The 26858-nt window shown below is 43.4% G+C and overlaps 1 protein-coding gene across 7 annotated transcripts in view; it reads right to left on the bottom strand.

Moving 5' to 3' along the window:
• Window positions 1–26858, bottom strand: part of HDAC9 (histone deacetylase 9) — a 474032-nt gene that overhangs the window by 28726 nt on the left and 418448 nt on the right. For all 7 annotated transcript variants that reach the window (XM_079947890.1, XM_079947891.1, XM_079947889.1 and 4 more), the window contains one exon: window positions 1757–1890. In XM_079947890.1, the coding sequence (XP_079804016.1) occupies window positions 1757–1890 (134 nt within the window). The remainder of the gene's footprint in view (window positions 1–1756; window positions 1891–26858) is intronic.

Below are 26858 nucleotides of genomic sequence, written 5' to 3'. Positions count from 1 at the left end.
CACCAACCATTAGCCCCTGAAGAGGTCACCTGGTGACAGCCTTCCCAACTATGCTAAGATGGATTTCATTTCTGTTTCAATTATAGTAATGATTTCTAAATTTACACATGCACATAAAGGTAAAGGTAAAGGTACCCCTGCCCGTACGGGCCAGTCTTGACAGACTCTGGGGTTGTGCGCCCATCTCACTTAAGAGGCCAGGGGCCAGCGCTGTCCGGAGACACTTCCGGGTCACGTGGCCAGCGTGACATCGCTGCTCTGGCGAGCCAGAGCCGCACACGGAAACGCCGTTTACCTTCCCGCTGGTAAGCGGTCCCTATTTATCTACTTGCACCCGGAGGTGCTTTCGAACTGCTAGGTTGGCAGGCGCTGGGACCGAGCAGCGGGAGCGCACCCCGCCGCAGGGATTCGAACCGCCGACCTTTCGATCGGCAAGTCCTAGGCGCTGAGGCTTTAACCCACAGCGCCACCTGCGTCCCGTTTACACATGCACATACACACATATAAATGCATTTTAATGTGAATCTGTGTCCTCTCTTTGTGATGTAATGTGTAAGCAGTCAGTCTAGCACTGCTCCATTTGAATACAAGGCTTCAAAGTGGTTTGTAGGATATTGATTGTGGTGCCTTCTACTTACAGAAGGGATTTTTACATGGGTGTTTCCCTCCAAGATCCTTCATTCTCACTGTTCCATGGCTATGTGGTGAAAATGGTGGAGAGATTTTTTTTTTAAGGGGATGATAGGGGCAAAGCTTGCCAGCCATGTGGCCACGATGATCTCACACGTTCTGGGGCCACAATTTCACCCTGGGGAAAAAAGCACATTTCGGGAGCAACAATCTTGTGTCCTGATAATAAATCCATTTGTAAATGGAGTTTGGCTCCTCTTCCCACCCGCTGCTCAATTTCCACTTGCCATCCCACATCTTTAGAATGGAGAAGAAGAAGAGTTTGAATTTGATATCCCGCTTTATCACTACCCGAAGGAGTCTCAAAGCGGCTAACATTCTCCTTTCCCTTCCTCCCCCACAACAAACACTCTGTGAGGTGACTGGGGCTGAGAGACTTCAGAGAAGTGTGACTAGCCCAAGGTCACCCAGCAGCTGCATGTGGAGGAGCGGAGACCCGAACCCGGTTCACCAGATTACGAGTCTATCACTCATAACCACTACACTACACTGGCTCTGGAGTGTAGAGGTGTAGAGAACCTCTGGCCCACAGGCCAAATGCGGCCCTCCAGGTCTCTCTATCTGGCCCACAGGAGACCCTCCTCAGAACACCGGCCTTGCTTGAGTGTTTATGCCTGCCTGGAATACACCCTCAAATTCTTCTAATGCTTCTTGCTTGTCTGCATGAAGGATAGTGCATAAACATGTGTAGAAACTAGCCTATTATATAAAGGTAACATTTACATCCCTTACTCCACCCACTTATGTCTCTGGCCACACCTACCACCAGCATGCAGTCTCCCCTGAAGGTTCTCCAAAATGGTAATGTGGCCCTTAGGCTGAAAAATGTTCACCACCACTGTTTTACAAGCTACTCATTGCAATCCACATTTGGAGATCTGGGCTTTGCTGCAACCATGTCAAGTTCTGTCCCCAAACATACCTGGGTGACATTTTCATTTTACGTTTAGGGCAAACCCACCCAACCATCCTGTCACCCTGATATCACATACTATTAATCCACCATGGCGTGGCAAAATATCCAGGAAGCATGCATTGTTTGTCAGCATTTAGGCCTATTGATTACCTCATTTCCGAGTAGGGCATTTAGACAGGCTTCTGAGGCATCACAGATGGCAGTAAGGTCATGTCCTCCCTCCAAGACCAGTACCATGCGACCACCTGCGAGCGTCAACAACTGTTGGATGAGGTGACCGAAACCTAGCATGTAGAAAAACAACAACCATGCAAATAATTACAGAAGAACAAACACACATTAAGTACAACTAGAGTATGCATCTTGGGAGAAAAGCAATGACAAACCTAGACAGCATCTTAAAAAGCAGAGATATCACCTTGCTGACAAAGGTCCGTACAGTTAAAGCTATGGTTTTCCCAGTAGTGATGTATGGAAGTGAGAGCTGGACCATAAAGAAGGCTGACTGCCAAAGAATTGATGCTTTTGAATTATGGTGCTGGAGGAAACTCTTGAGAGTCCCATGGACTGCAAGAAGATCAAACCTATCCATTCTGAAGGAAATCAGCCCTGAGTGCTCACTGGAAGGACAAATCCTGAAGCTGAGGCTCCAATACTTTGGCCACATCATGAGAAGAGAAGACTCCCTGGAAAAGACTCTGATTCTGGGAAAGATGAAGGGCACAAGGAGAAGGGGACGACAGAGGACGAGATGGTTGGACAGTGTTCTCAAAGCTACCAACATGAGTTTGACCAAACTGCGGGAGGCAGTGGAAGACAGAAGTGCCTGGCGTGCTTTGGCCCATGGGGTCACGAAGTGTTGGACACAACTAAACGACTAAACAACAACAACAACAAGAGTATGCTATGCTGTAACACACAGTGATCATAGGAACATTTGGCCACAAACCCAACTGGCTGTGTGCCACCACTGACTCAACCCACATAATGACCTCTTTCTAATTCTACTGCTGCCATTGTGCTCGCAGATGAATATTTGTGTTTTCAGAACTGGACACTTAATAATGATCCATTCTCAATGTTTGTAACACCACCTTTGTCAATCTTTATCAGAGATCTCTAGAATATGGATGGGGAATCTGTGGCCCTTTAGATGCTGACTGCAAATATTGATTACAACTCATCCACGATCATTTGCCATACTGGCTGGGCCTGATGGGAGTTGGAGTCCAACAGAGGGCCACAGCTTCCCTATCTTTGCTCTAGGGTATGAGTTGTTAGAAAATTCATCTTTCCAGGTTTGCTCTTTTACCATGCTGTGGCCATTTTGCTGCTTTCAAATTACACACAGGTTAAAAAACAAAACTTAATTCTGCAATTTAATCTCAGCTTTCCTTGGTGGAGAAAACTGGAGGGGTGGGGATACTTCTACAAAAGACAGGATAATAAAAAGCAAGGAAGGAATGTGATGTGGATAAACTTTAATGTTTTGCCAATTGTCATTTTCTGTTTTACCTTAAGGATCTCTATTTCCATCTGTATGTTATACATGCAATCTTCAGATGCAGAATATCAAGGCAGTGCAGGGGGCAGTGAATCGTCTTTGTTGTATTACAGGAAATTAATGACTAATGGGCAACTTACTTCCATAGAATGTTTAACTGTGCAAGAAACTTAATTCTCTCTTTTTTAACTGCTTCTGTTAAGAATGAAAAATTCATCTTAGTCCAATATCTTATTTGCAGTCTGAAACTGTATTAAATTATACATATGAGACCAGAAACATTTTATTGTAGTAATGTGATTTTCTAAAACTTTGGGGGAAGGTTTCCTGCTGATTTTGTAATATCTTCTGAAATTGTTTCATTTTGACCCACCATACAAGACTCTCAAGATGAATCTGATGAGGTGGGCTCTTGTTTGTAAAGGCTTATGGCACAATAAGAGTGCATCCTTAAACATGTCTCCTCAGAAGTCCTGCATTCACTGGGGCTTCCTCACAGAGATGTGGATACAGGATTGCAGCTTTAGGGCTAGCTCCAGATTGGCAAAGCAGCCGAAACACTGATCTGCCATACTGGAGTGGGGTTGAATGGGGAGATGTTCCTCTGCCCAGATTTGCCTGGCTGTGTTGGGCTATGCCAGCAGGGGGCCCCTGTCACCTTTGTGCTCACTTAAACTAATGGGGGGGATGGAGGACAATTTTGATCTTGTTTGCATTTTAATGAGTAGCTACCTAATTTGCACTTCTCAATCCAGTACATGAACTGAAATGCAATTATCCTTTGAAATTTGCACATCTCTAAATTTTGCAAACCAGTTTTTCAATCAAAGAATGTGTACAAGAATGCACATGTTAGGGGGAAGGGTGAAAAGAAATGCATATGTTTGTGAAATTATTATTTCAAAAATCCACTATAGCAGGAGAAAATGCATACCAAAATATATATCTTAGAACTGCATGCAAAAATGTGTGTTTTATGAGAGATTCACACTCAAACGCTGAGCAATCTTCCTGAGAATTTTCGCAAGTTGCTTTGGACACACGGAGAAATGAATTTAAGACTGTGAAAAAGAGGAACTGAGAGAAATTGAAACAGATTGGTTTATTCACCCTTTGGTGGAGGCTGCTGACAGCAGGAGCTAGTTCATACTCCCCAAACTGGATGTTTCAGAAGTGGAACTAGCATCCTGTTCTCACAGTGTCCGAACAGATGCCTGTGGGAAACCCGCAAGTAGGATTTGTGTAACTAACTTGGTCTCATAGGTACGTCAGGACTTCTCTCAGCTTTCCGTGTAAGTGACTAAGACTCCTACCTCTCAGGAACATGCAATCAGATAACAGAAAACTAACCTGATGCGCATAATAACCATGTTTCATTCCAGTATATAACCTATGTAAACAATGATTGCCAAAAATGAGACAAGCAACTCTTTTCAAGCTCCTCACCACCCCATCAAGGATGATGGGAGTATTGACCAGCAACCACTGGAGGACCACAGGTTCCCCATACCTGGCTGAAAAGGAAAGCTGTTACCTTGCTCTCCTATACAACCACCAACAGATATGAACTTAATGAGCAGATATAAAGCTAATCTATTGGGTTAATGAAGTGGGCATTCATCATCAAAGGCAGAAATGGCCAGAGGGGTGGGAATAAAAGACCATTTGCTCTGTTGTTTAAGCTATGCTGATTTATTATTATTATTATTAATTTATTTAAATTATTAAATATTTTTTTGGTTTACAAAAGCAAGCACATTGACTCTTATTTCAGGTTGTAGAGTCTTTTCTACAGATCAGTTACATTTGATATGGGACATTAGTGTTGTATACAGAATAAGGTTGGTGAAGAAGCAGGAAAAGGGGAGTGAGGGGAGAGGGGTGGGTGGGGTGGTAAAACTTATATTCTTTCACTCTTAGTATGTGTGGGGGGTGTTTATGTCAGTGTCACTTGGGTAGGTTCTCTTTCTATTCATTTATTATATTACCTTGGTAATGAGAGAGGTTGGGAGGGCAGGGCATGGTTGTCCTCAGTTGGCTGCAGTAAGATTTGCTTGCATGTGCAGGGGAAGGAATTGTTGCGTCAAGTTAGCCATATTGGTTCATATGCTGTTGGTGGGTTCTTGTTGACCTGTTGGGCTGGGTATGTAATAAAGGGGAGCCATATCAGGGTGAAAGCATCTTCTTCTATTTGTCCCCGTGTCAGTTTCAGTTTGTTGGGCTATGCTGTTTTATGATGTATTTTAGCATGTACTGTTGCACATTTATGATGTGCTTTGCTGTGTTCACTGATATCCTGATCTGTCTATCTATCTATCTATCTATCTATCTATCTATCTATCTATCTCAGGGGTGGGCAACCTAAGGCCCGGGGGCCGGATGCGGCCCAATCACCTTCTAAATCTGGCCCGCACACGGTCAAGGAATCAGTGTGTTTTTACATGAGTAGAATGTGTCCTTTTATTTAAAATGCATCTCTGGGTTATTTGTGGGGCACAGGAATTCGTTCATTCCCCCCCCAAAAAATATAGTCCAGCCCACCACATGGTCTGAGGGACAGTGGACCGGCCCACGGCTGAAAAAGATTGCTGACCCCTGATCTATCTGGTGAAGTGAATTTTAGTCCAGATAAGTTTCTGCCACAATAAATCTGTGAAAATTTTTAAGGGGCCATGAGACTATTTTGGTGTATTCTTTGCTGTAACTGACTAGCACACCTACCCTGGGGGGTCTGTTAGCTGCCGTGGAGACTTACAATGTGCTTCAGGGCTTATTTCTGCCCACTCTCTACCACAATTTTTACTGGTGACATCAATGGAAGAAGACATTGAAGAATTATGTCTCTGGCAGCTGTGGTTAAAAAATAATTATTATAATATATTCCCAGGAAGACCAGTGAAAAATATTCCCTGTAAAAGGTACCACAAATTATGAATTCCCTGGGACAAACCACAGAATGTAAGCAAACAATTTGATTTTTCTTTTCTTTCATGTTAATGGAAGGCAATCTAGTTGCTGATGCTTCCAGGAAATATCGGTGTGGAATATTTGTTGATGTCTCTGGAGACAATGCCAGATGTTTATTTTGCAAGGACAGCTGCCAGGACTCGAGTCTTCTTGAAGCTACCATATCTGAAGTGGAAAGCCAGCCTCTTAATAAGGGATGGCCTGAGCATATTCAGTGGTAAGGGAAAGACACTCTGACCATGCTCAGAGACAACGTCTTCTTCACATTTCTCAGCGCATTTGAAATTATTGCACTTCAGTGTACAGTCTGAAAGCACATGAGGCAGCCATCTTGCTGAGGCTGGGTGTGTTGTGTGGCTAGTTAGGAAGCACAGGTATGCTGCCTTGGGTTCTGAAATGTAACGAAGGTGTTGTATTAATGTAAGAAACTAAATAAATGAATTATTAGGGTCTGGGATAAGCATAGTGAGCCCAAGCTCAGATTAAGCCCCAGAAAACACCTATGCAAACAACTGCACTTTTGGTTTACAATCTCCCAGAAGAAGAAGAAAAATGCCATTTATCAATGTTCAAAGTTACCAGAATAACAATTGGGAATTGGGGCTTTTCTTTGGCCTAATAATACGTGGTAAAAAAACCCACAACCACCCAGGTGACTTTGCTGCATGGAGTGGAAATGACTTTGCCCAAGAGCCCCACGGCAGCCTGTGGAAAATCTTAAGGCAGGCTTGGATCCTGCACGTTCCAAAAACCTTCAAAAGACATTAGCTTCCTAAAGGAAATCCCCCTGCAGTGTGAGAGGAGCAAAACAGTGGAATAGAAATCCCAGACTTGCCTTTTGATGAGCTTTGGTTCGTGCCAAACAATTAAGAAAAACCCCAAAGCAAAAACCAACATAGTCACAAGAACTTGGAGAAGCAAGCTGTTCTCCTCAAAACACAACCAGGGCAATCAACCTTCCAAACTCCTGTCATATGAGGAGGTAGGACAAGGGAGAGGTCAGCGAGGACATTTTGCTTTCTTCCCACGTCTTCTGAGTCACACAAAACCTCAGAAACCAGGAGCAGATCCTGGCCCTGGCCTTCCAGATGAGACCATGGACACTTTGTGCCAATTGTGAAAGTGGCTTCACAAATCCCATTTCCATTTGGGCATACCGTACTACAAAGGAGGTGGGTTTGTAAGATTTATAGTAAAATGGCCTTTTCTACGAACTGTGACAGTTTGGGGAAAACATTTAGAATGGAAATTCTTTTTCAACTGGAAAATCAGGTTTCCAGTCGAGCCTTAAATAGAAACCCCTTTCAGAACCACCAGTTTGGTGGGTGCCAATATTTGCCAGCCCAATCCATCCCACATCATTGTTGCTTATCAGGCAGCAGCTATGTTAGATCAGTCCCACCCATTTCAATGATCCACTCCAGAACAACGGAAGCTGAGCAGGTAAACTACACCTATGAATTCGCTCTTCTGAGTCCCTCTGCTGGAGAAGTGTGGTAGCTTTGCATTCGAAAGGTCCCAGATTTAATCACTGGAGTTGCATGTAGGTTGGGGAAACAGGTGTGTCTGAAACCCTAGAGAAGACTTCCCCTCCAGATGTTGCCCTCCAGATGCTATTGTACTACAAGTCCCACCATCCTTGATCTTTTGCTGCGGTGGAGAGGGCTGATGGGAGACATAGTCCAACACTAACTGGCTGCCCTAGGGATCCACTCCTAGGGATCCACTCCTGTCAGTGCTGTGTGTGGACCGATGATCTGACTCAGTATAAGGCAACTTTTCTAAGTCTTCAAGTGGAGACTCTGAAAAAACTAGTTTGGGGTGATAATGGCCATTATTCGGTGAGCAAAGATTTCACTGTGGACAGAGGCATACCCAGGGGTTGGCGAAACTGGATCCTGCCTGGGGGCCTCAAGAAAATCACCATTTTGTAGTTCAAATCAGGAAAAATAAATACAGTAAATGGACAAAAGTACAAAGATCCACAAAATATTTACAGGTATGCGTACCCCTGTGTCCCCCTCCCCCAGAAAAAGCACTAATAATAATAATGCTGCTGCAGTAAAGTGATTCTTTTTTGGGAGCAGGGATACAGCTCCTTGCCAAGGGTGCAAGGGACCCTAGGTACAGCTCTAAAAATTAATTACATCATACACTGTGCTTGAAAGCTGGAGGGGCAAATGAGGCAAGGAAGGCTTTTTTGTGGGGAGTGCCCTTTAACTTTCACTACCCTTGGTCTCATCCCTGATATATATATATATATATATATATATATATATATATATATATGACCAAAGCCCCCTTTAAGTGCATGGAACCACCTGACGTCCTTTTTAGAACGTCGGCAACAATTATAATTTCAGTCCATTAATTCATCAGGAAGTTGATCATTAAGCTAACACTCACAGGGTGCCACCAGGTCTTCCTTCTCACGCTTGTGCAAAGAGCCTTACTCTTCTCCTCTGGAATATCTCATTTTTTTTGTTTCACAGGCAATTACTCTAAAACACTTATCCTACCCACTGGGGTAGTCTGCCTTGGCCAGCTCACACTTACCTGCCTTCTTAACTTATAACCAGTCCAGGAGTTTTCTGCTGCTGCCTCGTCTTAGTGTCGTCCTTGTAGAACTCAGCAGGGAGGACGGTGGGGACGAAGATGAAATTAGTTGTCTCTGTCATTGGATCTGGCGCCACCTACTGCTTGGCTCCCAGCCTTCTGCCCTACCAGTCCCAATGGACGCCAGATCCTCCTGCCTCCTATGGCACAGCCCCTACACTCCCCTCATCCTCCTTGAAATCCATGCTGAATTCCTAGGAAAGGAATTGGCTATTCAAAGGAGCACACTGAGGACACACCACTCCTGCAACTTTGGATCTCCACTGTCCTTGTCTTTTAGTCATGCACTTAACCATTATTTACCATTTAATCATACCATTACTCTCTAATTTGCTTGAGAATGTGTTTTCCTCTCATTAAAACCTTTGTAGTGGCCGCTGCCAAGAGCCTTCCCACCCACCAATGTTCTGCACTTTATCCTTGCGGTTCTTTCATGACCGTTTGATTAATTTTCATTGATATGCTTCCAACAATAGCATCTAAAATTAACTGGGTCATGTCTTTTTTTTTTTTTTACATAACTTCCTGAGTCATCAGGCTCTGTGTCCTAAATAAATACATCCATACAAGCATGAAATGATAGTTCACCCTTCCAGCAACGGGCTGGAGCTAGTGAGAACTAAAGAAAACAATGTGCTAGTTTAGAGGGCTGCTGTATTTCTCTCCTAGCATAGCATCGCTAAAAAACAAAAAATAAAAAAGAGAGGAGATGCATCACCAAAAAAGAGTTTTGCATTAAAAGTTGCATATGCTAATATATATAGAGGGATGCTATTTTAAAAATAATTACTATTACTGAAATTGAAATACAATCTATGCCAACACAGTGAGTGACCAGGTGACCCATGTGGCCGGTCAGTCTACTGTTCAGGAGTTAACTGTTGGTGTGGAACTTTATCACCTCACCACTTCCTTCTTAGCCTTCTTTATCTTTACACTGGCCTCGGATCAGTCAACCCTTCAAAGAAAGGACTCTTTCAAATGCAGAACCATCACCCTACAGATAGAGAATTGTCCTCTCTGACGTAAGACATATGCATCGTTCAGCTCAGACACTGAGGTCCAGCTCCGAGGGCCTTCTGGCCGTACCCTCACTGTGAGAAATGAAGTAACAGGGAACCAGGCAGAGGGCCTTCTCGGTAGTGGCGCCCGCCCTATGGAATGCCCCCCTGTAGGATGTCAAGGAAATAAACAACTATCTGACTTTTAGAAGGCAGCCCTGTTTAGGGAAGTTTTTTTATGTTTGATGATTTATCATGTTTTTAATATTCTGTTGGGAGCCTCCCACAGTGGCTGGGGAAACCCAGCCAGATGGACGGGGTATAAATAATAAATCATTATTATTACTATAGTATTTATTGAGCCCATTTTTATATTGCCTCTGTTCCATCGCGGAACTCATTTGGCATCCTGGTGGTTCCAAGGCGGGCTCTTATTCAGGCATTCATTAGATCCAGGCCTGCTTAGCTGCAGTGATGTTGCTGGGGCATATGCCTTCAGTTCAGAGACCACCCTCTTTCTACTCTTCCAGCAACCTCACATTTTTCTATAGCAGTGACATTCAAGGAACCCTAGAATCCATTGGAAGCTTCTCAGGGGTTCCTCAATAAAAAGAGTAGTACAGATGTACTGAAAGACACCTTGCCCACCAGTGCTGTTAGTTCATGAGGGCCAGTGGTGAGACCCAGCAGGTCTGGTCAAGGCCATACGTGCGCTGAAGGTGCATCTTACATCATGAAACAGGGTCTACTGCTGGGTTTCCGTGGCAGATGTTCAGTGCTCCCTTGCCAAATGGGCCAATGTATGGGGTTCTTGGAAGTAAGAAAACCATTAACTTAAGGCTTGCTGTCATGACAAATAAGTAGAAGGCAGGAAGCTGCCTTATACCAAGTCAGATCATTGGTTAATCTAAGGGTCTCATCCACACTATACATTTCAAGCACATTTAATGCACATTTAAAATGTATGGCTTCTTCCAAGGAATCTGGGGAGCTGCAATTTGTTATGGGTGCTGGGAACTGAAGCTCTTCAAGGGCTAAACAACAATTTCCATGGTTCTTTGGGAGAAGCCATGTGCTTTAAATGTACAGTGTAGATGTGACTTACCTCAGTGCTGTCTACACAAAATTGGAGCTCCAGATGCTTTTGGACTGCAGTTCCCATCATCCCTGACCACTGGTCCTGCTAACAAGGGCCTTCTCAGTAGTGGCACCCTCCCTGTGGAACATCTCCCTTCAGATGTCCAGGAGATAATTACCCAACTTTCAGAATACATCTGAAGGCAGTCCTGTATTAGGAGGTTTTTAATGCCTGGTGTTTTTATTATATTTTTAGATATGCTGTAAGCTGCCCAGAGTGGCTGGGTAAACCCAGCCAGATGGGCAGGCTATGAAGAAGAAGAAGAAGAAGAAGAAGAAGAAGAAGAAGAAGAAGAAGAAGAAGAAGAAGAAGAAATCCAAAAAGAGCCAGAGACCCAAGTTTGGAAAACCCTGGTTTATATGACTGACAGTGGCTCTCCAGGATTTCCAACAGAAGTCTTTTTAGCCCTACCTGAAGATGCAAACAATTGAACCTGGGCCATTTTGAATGCAAAACACATGCTCTGCTACCAACCTCCCATAGCGGTTGGATCAATTGCTTCATGAACACAATACCCCCAATAGGATTGGTGCCATAAGAAGGCCCCATGTGTCACATGTTCCCATTAGCGTCATATATACATAAACACATATACACATTCCACAGCCATTAATCCTAATCCTAAAATACCTCATTATGAAAGATAGACCTTTGACCTTTGGTAGTAACTAGTGTTTCCTAATCTTTTTTTTTGGGGGGGGAGGGCAGGATGGACAGGTTTTAAGTAAAAGAGAGAGAGAGCGTGCTCAGCAAGCATTTAAATGGTTTGTTCCTTACTGGCTTTTAATTTTGATTGTGTTAGACAGTAATTGTATGTTAAACAAATATCAGCGGTTTTAAAAGACACTTTGCAGGAAGACGCGATTTATATAATAGATCATTTCATTATGTGGCTATTGGTTCTGCAGTAATTTGTTTTCAGCAATTAATCTTTGATTGCTAAATAATAACCTATTTTAACAAGTCCGTAGAAAGCAGAGCAGAGCCCTCATTTTCTAAACTTTGGTTACCTCAAACTTTTCAGTTGTATTTTGCCAACTTACTGTTTGTCATTTGCACAGCCATATTCTAGTAAGCAGCACCATAGGATCGGACCATTAGTTCATCTGGCTCAGTATTGTACACTGACTCTCCAGGGTTCAGACAAGAGTCTTTCCTACTTCTACCATGAAATGCCAAGGACTGAACCAGTTATCTCCTTGCATGTGCTTCCAACCATACAAATAGTGAACAAATAGTGTGTTTTCACTGGCACTCGGATACATGAAAGTACACGAATCCATGTTCAGCTTTTTCATGTTTAAAGGTAAAGGTAAAGGCAAAGGTACCCCTGACCATTAGGTCCAGTCGTGGACGACTCTGGGGTTGTGGAGCTCATCTCGCTTTATTGGCCAAGGGAGCTGGTGTACAGCTTTCAGGTCATGTGGCCAGCATGACTAAGCCGTTTCTGGCGAACCAGAGCAGTGCACAGAAACACCGTTTACCTTCCCGCCAGAGTGCTACCTATTTATCTACTTGCACTTCGTGCTTTCGAACTGCTAGGTTGGCAGGAGCAAGGACCGAGCAACGGGAGCTCACCCCGTCGCGGGGATTCGAATCGCCAACCTTCTGATCGGCAAGCCCTAGGCTCTGTGGTTTAGACCACAGCGCTTACTCAGACATAAATGCTACAGATTTTCTCTTGGCCTTGCTATCAAGTAAGCGTGCAGAGGATAACCATGTTAAGCATTGCACCATCACATTGCTACTGCTAAAAATGATGTCAAACAGCCATTTACACTGGAAAAAATATGAAACTAAAATAATAAATTAAAATCTGATTATTAAAAACGCTCCCCACTTCAAATGCGCTAGGACTGTGTATAAAAGGATAGGCTGTGTCATAGCAACGGCCAGTATAGTCTAGTGTAGGGGTGAGGAAACTGTGACGATCGGGATGCTGTTACACTCCAGCACTCATCAGGTCCAGAGAGTAAGACAAATGGTCAGAGAAGATAGGAATCTTAGTCCACAGCAACAGCAGGAGGGTTACAGGTTTTCCACCCATGGCCAAGTACCAGCTTTCTACCATGGCTTGGAACATAATACGAGCCTGATGGATCAAGCCAATGGCCCGTCTAGTTTAGCATCCTATTTCATCAGAAACCTGAAAGCTGGAGATGCGCACAATAGCACTCTGCACACTTGTGTTTCCCAGGAATTGGTACAGCGAAGGCTCCTGCCTGATGTTAACAGTCAAGGAGCTCCATCAATCAATTTCTTACAAATGTAGAATGGGTATTGTATGGCACCTGCAAGTGTGCCACTTCCATTTTTTTATCCCATTCTGTAGCTGATAAAGGCTCCCAGAGCGGCTTCCAATTATCAATGATGACAGTATTTGACCATTTGGGCTAAAAGAGTGCTTCTTGGGCAATCTGACTCAGCTGTGATTTCTCTTGTAGCATCCCAATGAACATTCATGGTTGGGTGAAACACAGAACCCTGAAGTCCCCTGAACCCCAGGCAAAGGTCCTAATGAGTAGACCTCATCGAGTGTATGAATAATCCACCCTTTCCAAAAGCCACAGTAGTACAACAGGAATGAGTTTTGTGTTAGTAAATGGCCTTGGGGGATCGGGCTAAATCTCCTGGCACTGATTAGCACCTACCCTTTCACTGAGTGTCGAAAGTGCTCAGCACCTTCTGGATGTGGGCCACTGTGTTTAATCAATTCCATTTCATCGTAGCAGAGGGACTCTGAAGCACAGTGCATTTCTAAGGGATTACTGCACATCTTGGGTAGTTAGTCACTTTCCTTTTGGCTTCCTGCCTCCACGATCCACCTGACACATGCCATAATCAGCCAGAAATGCACCGCCTGTCATTCTTTATTGCAGAGGTAATGGATGAAATTCAGCAAAACAGAGGAAACTTGTGTTGAAATTGAATTTTGGCCCCTCAAAGCCTCCTGATTAATTGTAATTTCCAAATAAAACATCTTGAGCAACTTTCTGCTACGTTCTATTACAAAGATGTGTCAAGCGAAACTTGGAAGTTCTTGCCAACACTGTATAGCCCATTGGAGCCCGGCCAGAGGTACTGAGAAGCTGTTTCAATGCCTGGATTACTTGTTACAATTTCCCCCGAGGCACCTAAACTATGGCTGATATACAGACGACATTGCTGGTTCTACCACATTGAATTCTCCCCTCCATTGGACAGTGTGATAGAGTCCTGTTATCAATCAGCCCGGGCTTCAGAAGACTAGAGGCAGATCCCCAAGTGGCTGGGTATTTAGGAAACACGGACAATTTAGAAGTTGCTGAAATTTTATTGTCAAAACTTTTCAGAGTAATCCTTCCTAAACCAGAACATTTTCCTGTTAAGAAATGAGTTATTGGAACTACCCTAGGAAACCTAGGAATGTGGTTTCTAAGAAGAAGCAGGCAATGTGTCTCTTCCAAGAGACAAGGAGGAATCATAGTCGTACTCTAAGCATCACCCAGTTGATTTAATCTCTCTCTCTCTCTCTCTCTCTCTCTCTCTCTCTCTCTCTAACCGATTAAAAGGGCAAATTGACATATGTCTTGTCCAGTCTGTTCTCATGGCTGCTGATCGCTGATAACTCAAAGTTGTTTGGAGAGAGGGTTCTTAAAGCATGCTAGGGATGCATATTTTGGGGGAGGAGGGAGGGAAAAGGCACACTTTAGTAATAATAATAATAATAATAATAATAATAATAATAATAATAATATTCACATCTCTCAACTCCCCAGAACGATGTGGATAATGTTGCAGCAAAAGCTGGCAGACAGCATATAGCACTTTAGGAATGTTTACATCACATCATTTACATTATATCAGCCAACTTGAGGCCAGAATGATATTACTCCCATGTTGCAAACTGGAGGTGAGTGGTGTTAGGAAGGTGAGAGACAGTAGCTTCTCTATGGCCACCTCATTAGTTAATTGTTAACATTTGAATCCAGGACTTTCATGCTCATGATCTTAAGGGTAAATGACATGTTGGAGGTCCATGACTGACTTCTTGACTTTTAAGCCATGGCAGAGGGTGGGGCAATAATTTATTTGGAGTAGAGGCATACCTAGGCTCCCATGCACCCTTGGCAAGGAGCTGTATCAGTGAAGCCTGGAGAGGCCACAGACCAAAAACTCAAAAGGTTTGCTTCCTTTTACACTCCACCAGTGACTTCCTCTGCTGTCATCAAGGTTGGGTCTGCTCTGCTCCGCCTCCCCTCCTCTTTCAATCCATCCATCTATCTGACATCTTGCCCCCTCCCTCCGCTCACTGCTTTCCCCTCCACCTCCTTCCTTCCTTCTGCTTCCTCCTGCAACTCTCACCTGATCTCTCCATCTTTCTTCCCTCCGAGCTCCCCTGGGCACTCCACTCACACTTCTAATGGCCAACTGAGAAGCCGGCCCCACAGGGCTGCTGCCACAGCCAATGCCAGTGACACCCAGATTCCTCTGCCAAGGCACCCAGAGGAGCCTGCATGCCTGGCCTGGCCTCCTAGAGTGGCCTGGGGAGAATGTAGATGAACAACTCTAAGCCAGAGTGAAGAGGTGTGATTTTTGCCGGGGGGGGGGCAGGCTTGCACCTTTGTTGGAGACCAACCTTCCCAATCCGAAGGTACACCCCTGGTTTGGATCAGTGTGCATGTATGTGGGGCAAGAGGAAGGATATAAGGCTGTGGAATCTATAAATCACCGTATTTTTCGCTCTATAAGACGCACCAGACCACAAGACGCACCTAGTTTTTGGAGGAGGAAAACAAGAAAAAAAATATTCTGAATCTCAGAAGCCAGAACAGCAAGAGGGATCGCTGTGCAGTGAAAGCAGCAATCCCTCTTGCCGTTCTGGCTTCTGGGATAGCTGCACAGCCTCCATTCGCTCCATAAGATGCACACACATTTCCCCTTACTTTTTAGGAGGGAAAAAGTGAGTCTTATAGAGCAAAAAATACAGTACCATAGACATCTCTAGTCGATCACGGCGAGGAGCAGGATGCTGGAATAGAGAGGTCTTTTGTTTAAGCCAGCAGAGCTCTCCTTATTTTCTAAACAAAAAAAAATTCCTTCCAGTAGCACCTTAAAGACCAACTAAGTTAGTTCTTGGTATGAGCTTTCGTGTGCATACACACTTCTTCAGATACACCACAAATTTTTATTTTATTTTTTTTTGTTTTTTTTGTTTTGACTATGGCAGACCAACACGGCTACCTATCTGTAACTTATTTTCTAACAAACTCTTTTTAGGGGTCGTGGGCATTTTCACTGGTTTGTTGAGGCTTGCATGTATAATCTTGATTAAAAAGTAAGTCCAGGACCAAAACTATTGTCTGTGGAGGTTTTCCTATTCCTCAGCTCAGCATCTTCAGTGCTGTAAAAAAAATAAGCTACAATGACATGTTTTTGTCCTGGGGTACATAATAAAAGTTGTCAAGGGCATCAAAATTTCAATGTATATATATGAAGGAATTTTTTAAATATAAAAATGTGTTTTAGTCCAGACAAACATAATAAATCATTTAAAAAGCTTTGTTGTTCAATCCTGACAATGCTAACATTTTTTAAAAAATAAAACATAACAAGTTTTTTAAGTGTGTTAGAAGGGTATTTCAGGGCAATAATGTGGGGGCAGCTTTGTAGGCCAGCATTTCAAGAAGTAGAAAAACACATAGATTCCCCCATGTTAAATTTTTAGATAGAAACCACTCCTGCAACTTACAAATGTAAACTGGGAAGCCATCTTGGGTAAGGTGGCAAGTGGCAAGACCACCACCACACCCATAGTTCTCTCATTCATGGTGGCCAGGGAGAAGATTGGAAGGAGGGCAGTAAGTTCAGTGCACCAACCAGGATCTGGTGTGCTCCCCATGCCAGTGATTCCAAGCCTGACTCAGACCTACTCCTGCTCTCCCTTGCAATGCCCCATTTGGGGTTTCCCCACTGGTAACTGCTGGCAAAGGTCTTGTCAGGAGCCAGCCCACCCACATGATTGACACATGGAAGTGGGAGGTCAGTGCCAACAAAATGATGCTTCCATTGCTCCGGCAGCATCAGCCAGCAAGGTGCTGGCTTAAATGGGAGACCTGGGCATTCCAGCTGCAACAACCCCAGCCAGGTGTAAGGAGAAGTTGGATTGTTCTGCCCAGTAACCTTATTTTGAAAAGAATATTTCACAGCAAGCTTTCAGCTTTTCACTGGTGCATGAACAGAGTTAAACTGCTCGCTTAATAGGGAGCATAACTGCATACAAAAATGTTAATGGTAGCTTTATCACTCCATGCAGATGAAAAGAATCTCTCATTCTTAATACTGGATATCTAAATATAGTTATTGCAATAAGACACAAAATGACCCTACATTCCAAATCCAAACTCCAGAATGTGCTTAGATCCAAACTTCACAAATGAATCCTCCCTCTTATCCTGATATAGTTCCTAAGTGAGTATATATGTGGGTGGATATTGGCAATTGAAAGAAGATTTGCTCAGGGTATGTCAGCAAGAGAATAAACGATCTGTGGTGTGTCAGCGAATGACTAAGACAGCGAATGAAACAGATTATGCACACTGGAGCCAAAGAGATATTGTGAGTGTGTGAGAGAAAAGGCTTGATATATCCGATATCCTGGTCCTACACACGTTGGATATTATCCAGAAAAGGGCACAATGAGTGCATATAGCATGTTCTCAGGCTTCTTTTCCAGTTTGCAGTTCACAAATCAGCAAATTGCATTTTTTATCTTTTAAAATGTGGAGCAATTCTGGACACTATAAAGAATTGGGAAATGCAGTTCATAGGGGCTTCTGCATCTGTTTTTGTGCTTCAGAAGGAATGTCCAAGAGGCAACTCATGCATCTCTTTCAGGGAGAGATACCTGGGTTATACCAGCCATCCTTGACCTGGTGTCCTCTGGATGTTTTGAACTACAACTCCCATCATCCCTGATCATTGGCTGTGCTGGCTGGGGCTGATGTCAGTTGTGGTGCAAAACACCAGTAGGTTGGGGGGAGGCTGGCAATTTCAATGCCTACTGCCCATATATCTCACTATGGCAGAGAATTATACATTCATGCCCCTTACTATTATTTCATGTACAAATCTGCTCTAAGCAGTGTATTTCAAAACTATTTGATAAGCTATTTGAGGAAAAGTTCTGCATTTATACCAGGCTCATGCAGCAGGGCTGGTACCTTAAGCATTAATGGTTACATAACACTGCCCCTTGCAGACAATTGCAGTGCCTGGAAACAGGTTGTGTGTTCATAGCTGTGACCAACGGGGGAACAACCACTGGGAGGAGCTGAGAGAGAAGAAATGCCTGGTATATTTGCAGCAGGAAAGGCAGATGCCTTCATCTATCCCAGCTGCAACAAAGCATGTCTCTCCCATATTAGTCTCTACAGCCACAGCTGGTGCTGTAATCTTCCAACCGTCTGACTCCACCCTTAAAGGTGTGCTCCTCCATTGCCTTCCGAAACAGACAGATGCCAACCACAGTGTTTCATAAAATGCTGATTGTACAGCAAGCCACAGACACCCCAAACCCTAAAGTGAATCGGACAATTCTTGTTCATGCCAGAATCCCAAGTGTGCACCAGAGCCCATCATGTGCATGTTTGAGCCATTGGCCAAAGGAGCAGAGTGAAAGGGCAAAAAGTATTGTACTCAGAGGGAGTAAGCTAAGCAATGGGCCCACATGTCAGATGTATGTGTAAGGGTGTAATAAGGGTCAGGAACTATGTTTGTGAAGCTATCGTGAAACCTGGAAGGCGAAACCGTAAAGGTTTAGGAATAAATCATGCACTGGTGGGCTTCTACAAGAGAAATAAATGGAAAGAGGTTGTGTGTGTGTGTGTGTGTGAGAGAGAGAGAGAGAGAGAGAGAGAGAGAGAAAGAAAGAAAGAAAGAAAGAAAGAAAGAGATGATAGATGATAGATGATAGATGATAGATGATAGATGATAGATAGATAGATAGATAGATAGATAGATAGATAGATAGATAGATTTGCCTCCATAATCTGTAGTAGGGGAATGCTAATTCCTCATTTGAGTATCACATAAATCCTCTATCTTTGTCATATGCCTTCAGAACTTTCTGCAAATGTGACCATAATCCAGCCCTGTGGCTTAGCTGCCCAGAAATGAATCCATGGGGTGAAAGTGCAGAGGTAACAGCCTACAAAGAACTCTACTGGATTGCAATTTGTGGAGTTTGGATGCTCTTCTACGTTGTTGAAGGATATCGAGAATATTGGAAGACAAACTTCGGAAAGCAAGATTCCAGCCAGAATGGAAAAGAACAAGCCATTCCTCATTGGGACAATCGCACTGCACTCCATCAAGTAGAATTACACTGCTTCCTGTCGCCCAACATTTTGCCTAATGCAACCTGGGCTGCTACCCAGGAAATGCTAGCCCCAGAAGCAACTGAAGTCAAATATTCTGCATTGTGCTTGAAATACGTAATCCACTTGCTTAAAATCAGGATAAGCCCATAGAAATAAAGCATTTCAGATTATTAATGAGCCAATGCATGTTTTTATTTAAGAAAGGATCAACAATTTTGGGGTCTCCCTAAAAGAAGCTCAACAACTTTTGGGGTGTCCTGGTTTTGACTTTTGAAATATGGCAACTCTAGTATCAAATCAAGTAGCAGCTGTTGGGTCTTGCTGGATGAAATGCTGGATGCTTGATTTATGGTAGCACACAACCCTGGATTTTATGCTTAATTATAAATTATTATTATTAATTATTATTTATACCCCACCCATCTTGCTGGGTTTCCCCAGCCACTCTGGGCAGCTTACAGCATATAAAAAAATTGTAAAAGCATCAGACATAAAAAATTTCCAGATGCAGGGCTGTTTAGCCCCCCAATGCATAGGTGCCAACTCCCTGGGGCCCTGAGTGCCTGAGCACCCACAAAATTCCCCATGAAGGGATCAGGCACCCACAAATTTTGGAGCCAGGGCCATGCAAGCTGCATGGCACCCATGGCCCTGGGCACCCATGGCCACGGGGACAAATTGGTGCTCCTGTTCCAATGTATGAAACTGTATATTTGTGAATTTTACCGGTCTATCCTGCTAAAGAAGAGCAAACCTCATGTTTGCTGCCACCACAAGGATACATAGATAATTCTCTTGTGCTGATACACAAAGCTCTGAACAACTTGGGTCTGGGATACCTTAAGGTCCTCTGGAGCCCTTATTTCCCAACTCAAGTCACTGAGATAATCTGGAGGACTGCAGTTAGTTGTCCCCTGTGTTACAAAGGCCTGACCAGTCTGAAGTAGACATCAGGTATTTAATGTTGATGGTCCCCTGCTGTGGAATACCTTTCCAGCAGAGATTTAGCAGGCACCCTCGCTATCAATTATTTTTTGAAGACTTTTTAATACTGACAGACCTATGCAGCTCTTAAAAAACATTTTTGATTAGCCAGTCATTTTAATGGTTATTTCATATTGCTTTGAATGGGACTTTATTTTTTATTATATCCCATCCTGATATTTTATGAGTTGACAGTCTTCCTCCCTCTCTCTCTCTCTCTCTCTCTCTCTCTCTGTGTGTGTGTGTGTGTGTGAGTGTGTGTGTGTGTGTACACATACACACAAAAACAAGCAAAAAGAGGAACCTACGAATAAGCATTTGCAGAACAAGGAGAAAAGCATTTTACAGAAATGCAATTTATTGTAACCCAGAACCCTTTGGCATGTGGTACACTTCCATGGTTGCTTTTAATATCCCCCTTGCATATTGAGGCAGGTTTGCTGTTTGGTAAAAATCATACTTGCCTGTCAAGCCACACCACAGCACACTTTTGAATGTTTCATTTTATTCCATGCATGCTTGAGGAACTAAGAAGCCAGGATCCGGTGTTCAAACGTATTGTGACAACTACCTATTTTATTATTGTACTTCTTGGGGGAGGAGAGTGGAGTGATCTTTTGCCACGGCACCAACATCAGAGTTAGATCAAACAAAATAAAGGAATTTAGAAAGAAGAAAGAAAGAGAACAAATCCAACAAGCAAGCAACCAAACCTCCACATCTTTAAAGGAGCTGATTTCATAAGACGCAATTCTGGGGAAAATATGAGAGCTAAAACAGCACATTTATTTAGCTTTAATTTTTGTGCTGTCATACTTCAGTGCTGGAGCCCTGATTTAGAACACATGCCATTTTCCTTTGATGTTTGGGGCTGCTTTTTTAAACAATGGCAAGAAAGATAGAAAGGAATTAAACTGCAACCCAAATCATAAAATTGGGCTTTTGTGCTCTTAATTTACATAAGGCTATTTTGGTTTTGGAAAGGCATTTGAGTCCCCAGAGCCTCAGAAAAGAAAAAGAAACCATTTCCATCAAACCATTATTTCTGGGGGTGCAATAAGGCTGTTATGTAAGGTCAATTCCTCCCCACCCCCCTCCAGTTGGTATTTAGTTTTCTCCTGGCCTTTCTTCCCCAACTCCTGCTGCCCACCTCCCTTTATCAGCCCAACCCATTTCTCTGTAGGGGGTGTGTAAGGGGGGGGGGAAGGTCTCTCCTTATTCTCCTTTCCAATCCTACATTTTCATTATTAAAATCTTCATTTGTTTTGCAGTTCATTCTTGAGAGCCCTGATGAATCTTATGGGAGTTCTGATTGTTCCTCTCTTGAGGGTTTGAGAATATATATATATGCATGCTAGCAGTGTGGAGGGCCCTATTTCCCAGCACTAGAGGGTGTAGGTGTTGGCTGCTCACGCAGCCACTCAGTTAATTTTTGCACAGTCACAGTGATCTGGATACCACCTTGCACCAGACCCTCACAGGTGGCAAAAGGAAACCAGTTAATGAAACATTTATCTTCTGTGAACACTGTACTCAGAATTCTGAGTTTTTTTAAAAAGCCATTTTAAAATGAGCCAAAGAAAAGGGGATCAGAGGCAGTTTTAGGGTACTGCCATAGGGGGCGCCACAACAACGATGTAGAACAGAGTGTGAGAGGCACGGGGCACCAATTTTTAGTGTTGCACAGGGCAGAGGCGGAGCTAGCTGCTCTGGCACCCGGAGTAGTGCACATGCTGTGCACCCGGGGGAGGCATGAGCATCTGGGGGCGGGGGGGCGATGTCACCCCCCCCCCAGGGATGACACCCAGGTCGGGCCACACCCACCGCACCCTCCTTCCTCCACCAGTGACTCTGAAATCCGAGAGCCCAAAGTCAGCCACTGAGGGGATTTCTTTACAATCAGCAAATTCAACTGAGGATACTTTGCTTGAGATTTATTTTCCTGAAATGTGTTCCATCTGCAAACAGCATGCACATAGCCTCCAACATTTCTCTGACGAAAATAGAGACATCTTATTCCCTACCCTCCAACATTTCCCCGAAGAAAATAGGGACGTCCCAAGGAAAAGTGGGACATTCTGGAATCAAGTCAGAAACTGGGACGGCTTCTTTAAAACTGGGACTGTCCCTGGATAATAGAGACACTTGGAACGCCTGCATGCTAGGCACTGAGAAAAGTCAAAAATAGCTTTCTGGTGCAGTATGATCAATGGGAAGGCTGGTTCCTGCCTAAACTGGGACAGCCTCATACTGAAGTCAATTTTGATCATGGAGTTATTGACATGAGTTTGGTACAAGACAAATCGCAAGCACAGATGAACTGCAGTTTCCTAAAGACAAAGTAAACCAACAAGCCTATGCTAATACATTAAACAAAGGCTTTTTACAGAAGGTCATATCAGGGACTGAATATATGAACCCACTTTTTTTTCAGTATTCACTGCATATCCCACTTAGACCTTGAATAAAGAAGAAAGGTTGACATGCTAGCTTTTTGTGCTTAGGTTACACATTAGTGCGTTCCAAGGCCATACTTGAAAGTCCCTATTTATAGCACTTCATTTCCTGATTTATAGTCCAAAATATTGTCAGAAAGGCACAAAAAGCCAGAATAATTTGCCGCAAGGGGAACATTTCTTTTCCGGTCCCTCTCAACCCAGAAATAACAACAAAACCTGCCCTAGTTGGCTTTCTACAACCACACTTTTCTGTTTTGTTTCTTTGATCACTGGTGTTACCTTCAGGCCACTGGCATTATTATAAGTGTTTGGAATTGGAATGTGAAGGACTCACAGTACATCCCTCAGTTTGTGCAATGTAATTTAATTTTGCACTAGGACTGTATACACACAGCACTTTTAAAGCATATTCAAAGCACATCATTTCCCTCAAAGGATTCTGGGTACTGCTGTTTGCTATGAATTGTTGGAAACTCTAACTCTGTGAGGGGTGAACTACAGGGCCCATAATTATTTGAGGGAAAGACGGTGCTTCAAATATGCTGTAAAGTTACAGTGTACACACAGCCTAGGACTCCAAGCTCCTAGTTCTCATCGATGGGGATGAGAGCTGGTCTATGAATTGCACTTGTGAAGCTGACGCCACAGCTATGTCCTGCTGTGACACCATTCTTTGCTTCATCGGGGGGTAAGGAACCTGTGGCCCTCCAAACAGGGATGGCCCAAGACATTTTGGCACCTGGGACAAACCACAAAATGGCAGCCCCACCCCGTCAGGGAAGAAAGGGTGAGTGAAGATCTACATCAGGAGCAAGGGGGTGAATACAGATCTACATTGGGAACAGGATGCGGGTGGCACTGTGGTCTAAACCACTGAGTCTTGGGCTTGCTGATCAGAAGGTTGGCAGTTCAAATCCCCATGACTGGGTGAGCTCCCATTGCTCTGTCCCAGCTCCTGCCAACCTAGCAGTTTGAAAGCATGCTGGTGCAAGTAGATAAATAGGTACTGCTGCGGCGGGAAGGTAAATGGTGTTTCCGTGTGCTCTGGATTCTATCACGGTGTTCTGTTGCGCCAGAAGCACAACATTTGGTCATTCTGGCCACATGACCCAAAAAGCTGTCTGTTGGCAAACTCCCTCGGCCTGAAAGCGAGATGAGTGCCGCAACCCCATGGTCGCCTTTGACTGGACTTAACCGACTAGGGGCGTTTACCTTTACCTTTACATCGGGAACAAGTAGGGAGTGAAGATCTACATTGTGAGTGGGAGCGTGGGGGTTAAATCAAAGGCCGCAACAGGGGAGGAGGAAGGGGTCTGCTCTGAATCACGCCGGGTGGCTGCAGAGCTCCACCCGTACTCTACTCATAATAGCTAGAAAAATAATTCAATACACAGAATGTGTTGTTTGCTTAAAAGCAATAAAAACTTGGGCATTTGCTTGAGATAAAGAGAAATGCATTGGTGGACTAATGAAGGAAGGATCCCAAATACTGAAGCTAGTTTTTTAAAAATAATATATATGTGTGTCAGTTGGGGAGTGTAGAAAAGGTGCAGACCATGAAACAAATGGCCTTTAATTGCTTGATGGGGTTAAAACACCACAGCAGACTTTTTAGAGACTCCTTAACTTGTCTGTCCCTACCAGGATGGCCTCTCTGTCAGATTAAAGGTTATTGCCTCTCTGGCTTTCCCTGTGCTCAGCTTTTGAAGTCCATGGCCAAGGGGCCAGGGAGAGAATATTGCCTCAGATAAGAGGTGTTTGCTTTGTAAAATACTTGAGGTAACAATCTGTGGAGCCCTTAACAGTCCAGCAGGAACCTATGAGCTCCAGCTAATGTCTCCCAGTTCCCTGTTGGTTTCAGGGATATTCTCCATAAATAAATAAACGCCATTACTATTTACTTCCTGATCTCGCGTATAAAGATCCACTGAAATTATGTCACAGACTTGCTATACTTTACTTATAAAAACTACTTCTCCACTGCCCTGCATCTAAAGATTCCAGGGCGTTTTACCAAAGCGTGGTTAAACCACCTCATGCAACTCATCTTAAATACAATTTTAAAATATAACGAAAGGTAAACGCAACAAAATGCAAGAAAGCAAATGAGCAAATAAAAACCCTAAAGTGGAAGTGCAGATCAGGTCAAAGTTCCAAAAGTAATCCCAAAAGCCTGTGCAAATAAGAAGATATTTGCCTTGTGCCAAAAAACAACAAAAAACTTCTAAATATTAGGGGCATCAAACATTCCTTTTAAGTCTGCCTTGAATAGCAAGGGGGTGAAATTCCGATAAAAAACCCCTAATCTGAGAAAATCTCAAAAATTCTTAGGAATAAAGTCCTGAGAATGCAGTGTCATATAGTGGTTATAGCACTGCACATGGCAGACAAAGACCCACTCAGCCATGAAGTTCACTGGGTGACCTTGGACAACTCACTAACTATTAGGCAAGTCTGCTTTTCCTTAGAGGAAAATTGGGATATGATGCAATAATAATTACAGTGGTACCTCAGGTTAAGAACTTGAAAATTCATTTTATCATGCCATACTGTAAACATTGGGGACTCCAATAATTGGGCTCAGAAGCAAGTAGATATCCAATCTCACATTGACTGATGTGCCTTCTAAATATATGATTTGAGGGCATCTTTTGTTAAACTACTGCTAATTGTCATTCCACTTTGCCCCATGGTGCCAAATGTTTTCTTTGAGATAACAGAGAAGAAGCAAGAGTCAAGTTCTAGAAAGTCACTAAGTCCGGCCTTTCTGGGAAAGGCAGAAGCTCCCCTTACCCCTCTCTCCCCATGAAAAAAGTCAACCAGCGCTTTGTTTGACACTTTACTGTTTACTATCTTTGAGATAGTTCCCATTTAATGGTTCAATTACTGCACCGGGTGATAAGGCAGTATCAAGAACTTTAGGCACAACATTTTCCTCCCCAAGCATTTTATGATAAAGCAAATACAAAGGGCACAAACCAGCTAAGGTTAAGTGTTTTCTGTTTTTGTTTTCACTCCCACCGGTTTCTGTGGGAGACACTTAAGCACATGCTTAAGCCACTCCTTTAAATCAACAGGGTTTAAAACTGCTTTGTTCGAGCTGGATCACAGTGAAAATATTTTGCATATAGTTCTTTATTCAAGGCAAATAAGAAGAGAATGTTTTTTTCCCCCTATTATTATTAAAATTTCAAGATGCACACAGAGAAAAAACTTTAAAGTATAGAAATATGATGATGATGATGATATATTATTTATACCCCGCCCATCTGGCTGGGTTTCCTCAGGCACTCAGGGAGGCTCCCAACAGAATATTAATAAATATAAACTAAGGAAGAACATATCATTTTTCATGGATGCAATGGCAAATGCACGTCTGGTCTTGCACACCACTTAGGAGGTTAGAGTACTGGATCACGGTCATTCACCAGCTTACAGGATTTTTTTTAGGGCAAAAATAAGGAATTGTCATATATTATGCCCTGAGTTTCTTGGAGTATGGCTGGCATATAAATGCAATTAACAGAGATGGTGGTTGGTTGATTGGTTGGTTGGTTGGATGGATGAAGGAATGGATGGACATTTTGGGTGCAATCCTAGGGTCCCTGAGAGGGCCTCCTGGGAGACATAGGATACTGTGGAGCTTCCTTTCCTCAGAGAGGAAGTGGCAGCTCCTCTGCCATGAACTCTCCCCACCTTGACCTCCATAGGATTGCTCCTCCCATTATTATTGTTTCTTATTTACAAAAATGTACAATCCCCAGTCAGAAGATCCTCAAACCACAAATCAAAGCAAGAAGAGTAACACAATGACATAACATGAAAATAAAAACTCATCAACAGAAGTCAAAATAGCACCACAGGTAACTGAATCTACTCAGGGTTAAAAGTCTGCCTGAAAACAATCAAACAATTGTACAGCACGAGAATTTGGTTTAACTGAATGTGTCGGGATGAAACTGTAATGCAGAAATACAGAACATACCAACCATATGCTCTTTGTTGCCCGTAGACCATGGGTAGGCAACCTAAGGCCTGGGGCCCAGATCTGGCCCAGTCGCCTTCTAAATCCAGCCGTGGATGGTCCGGGAATCAGTGTGTTTTTACATGAGTAGAATGTGTGCTTTTATTTAAAATGCATCTCTGAGTTATTTGTGGGGCATAGGAATTCATTGATTTCCCCCCCCCCCCCAAAAAAATAGTCCGGCCACCCACAAGGTCTG

Source organism: Podarcis cretensis (genome assembly GCF_951804945.1).
Source record: "Podarcis cretensis genome assembly, chromosome: 12".
NCBI classification, from domain to species: Eukaryota; Metazoa; Chordata; class Lepidosauria; order Squamata; family Lacertidae; genus Podarcis; species Podarcis cretensis.
Note: the sequence above shows the minus strand (reverse complement) of the source record. Positions and strands in the feature narration are given on the sequence as shown.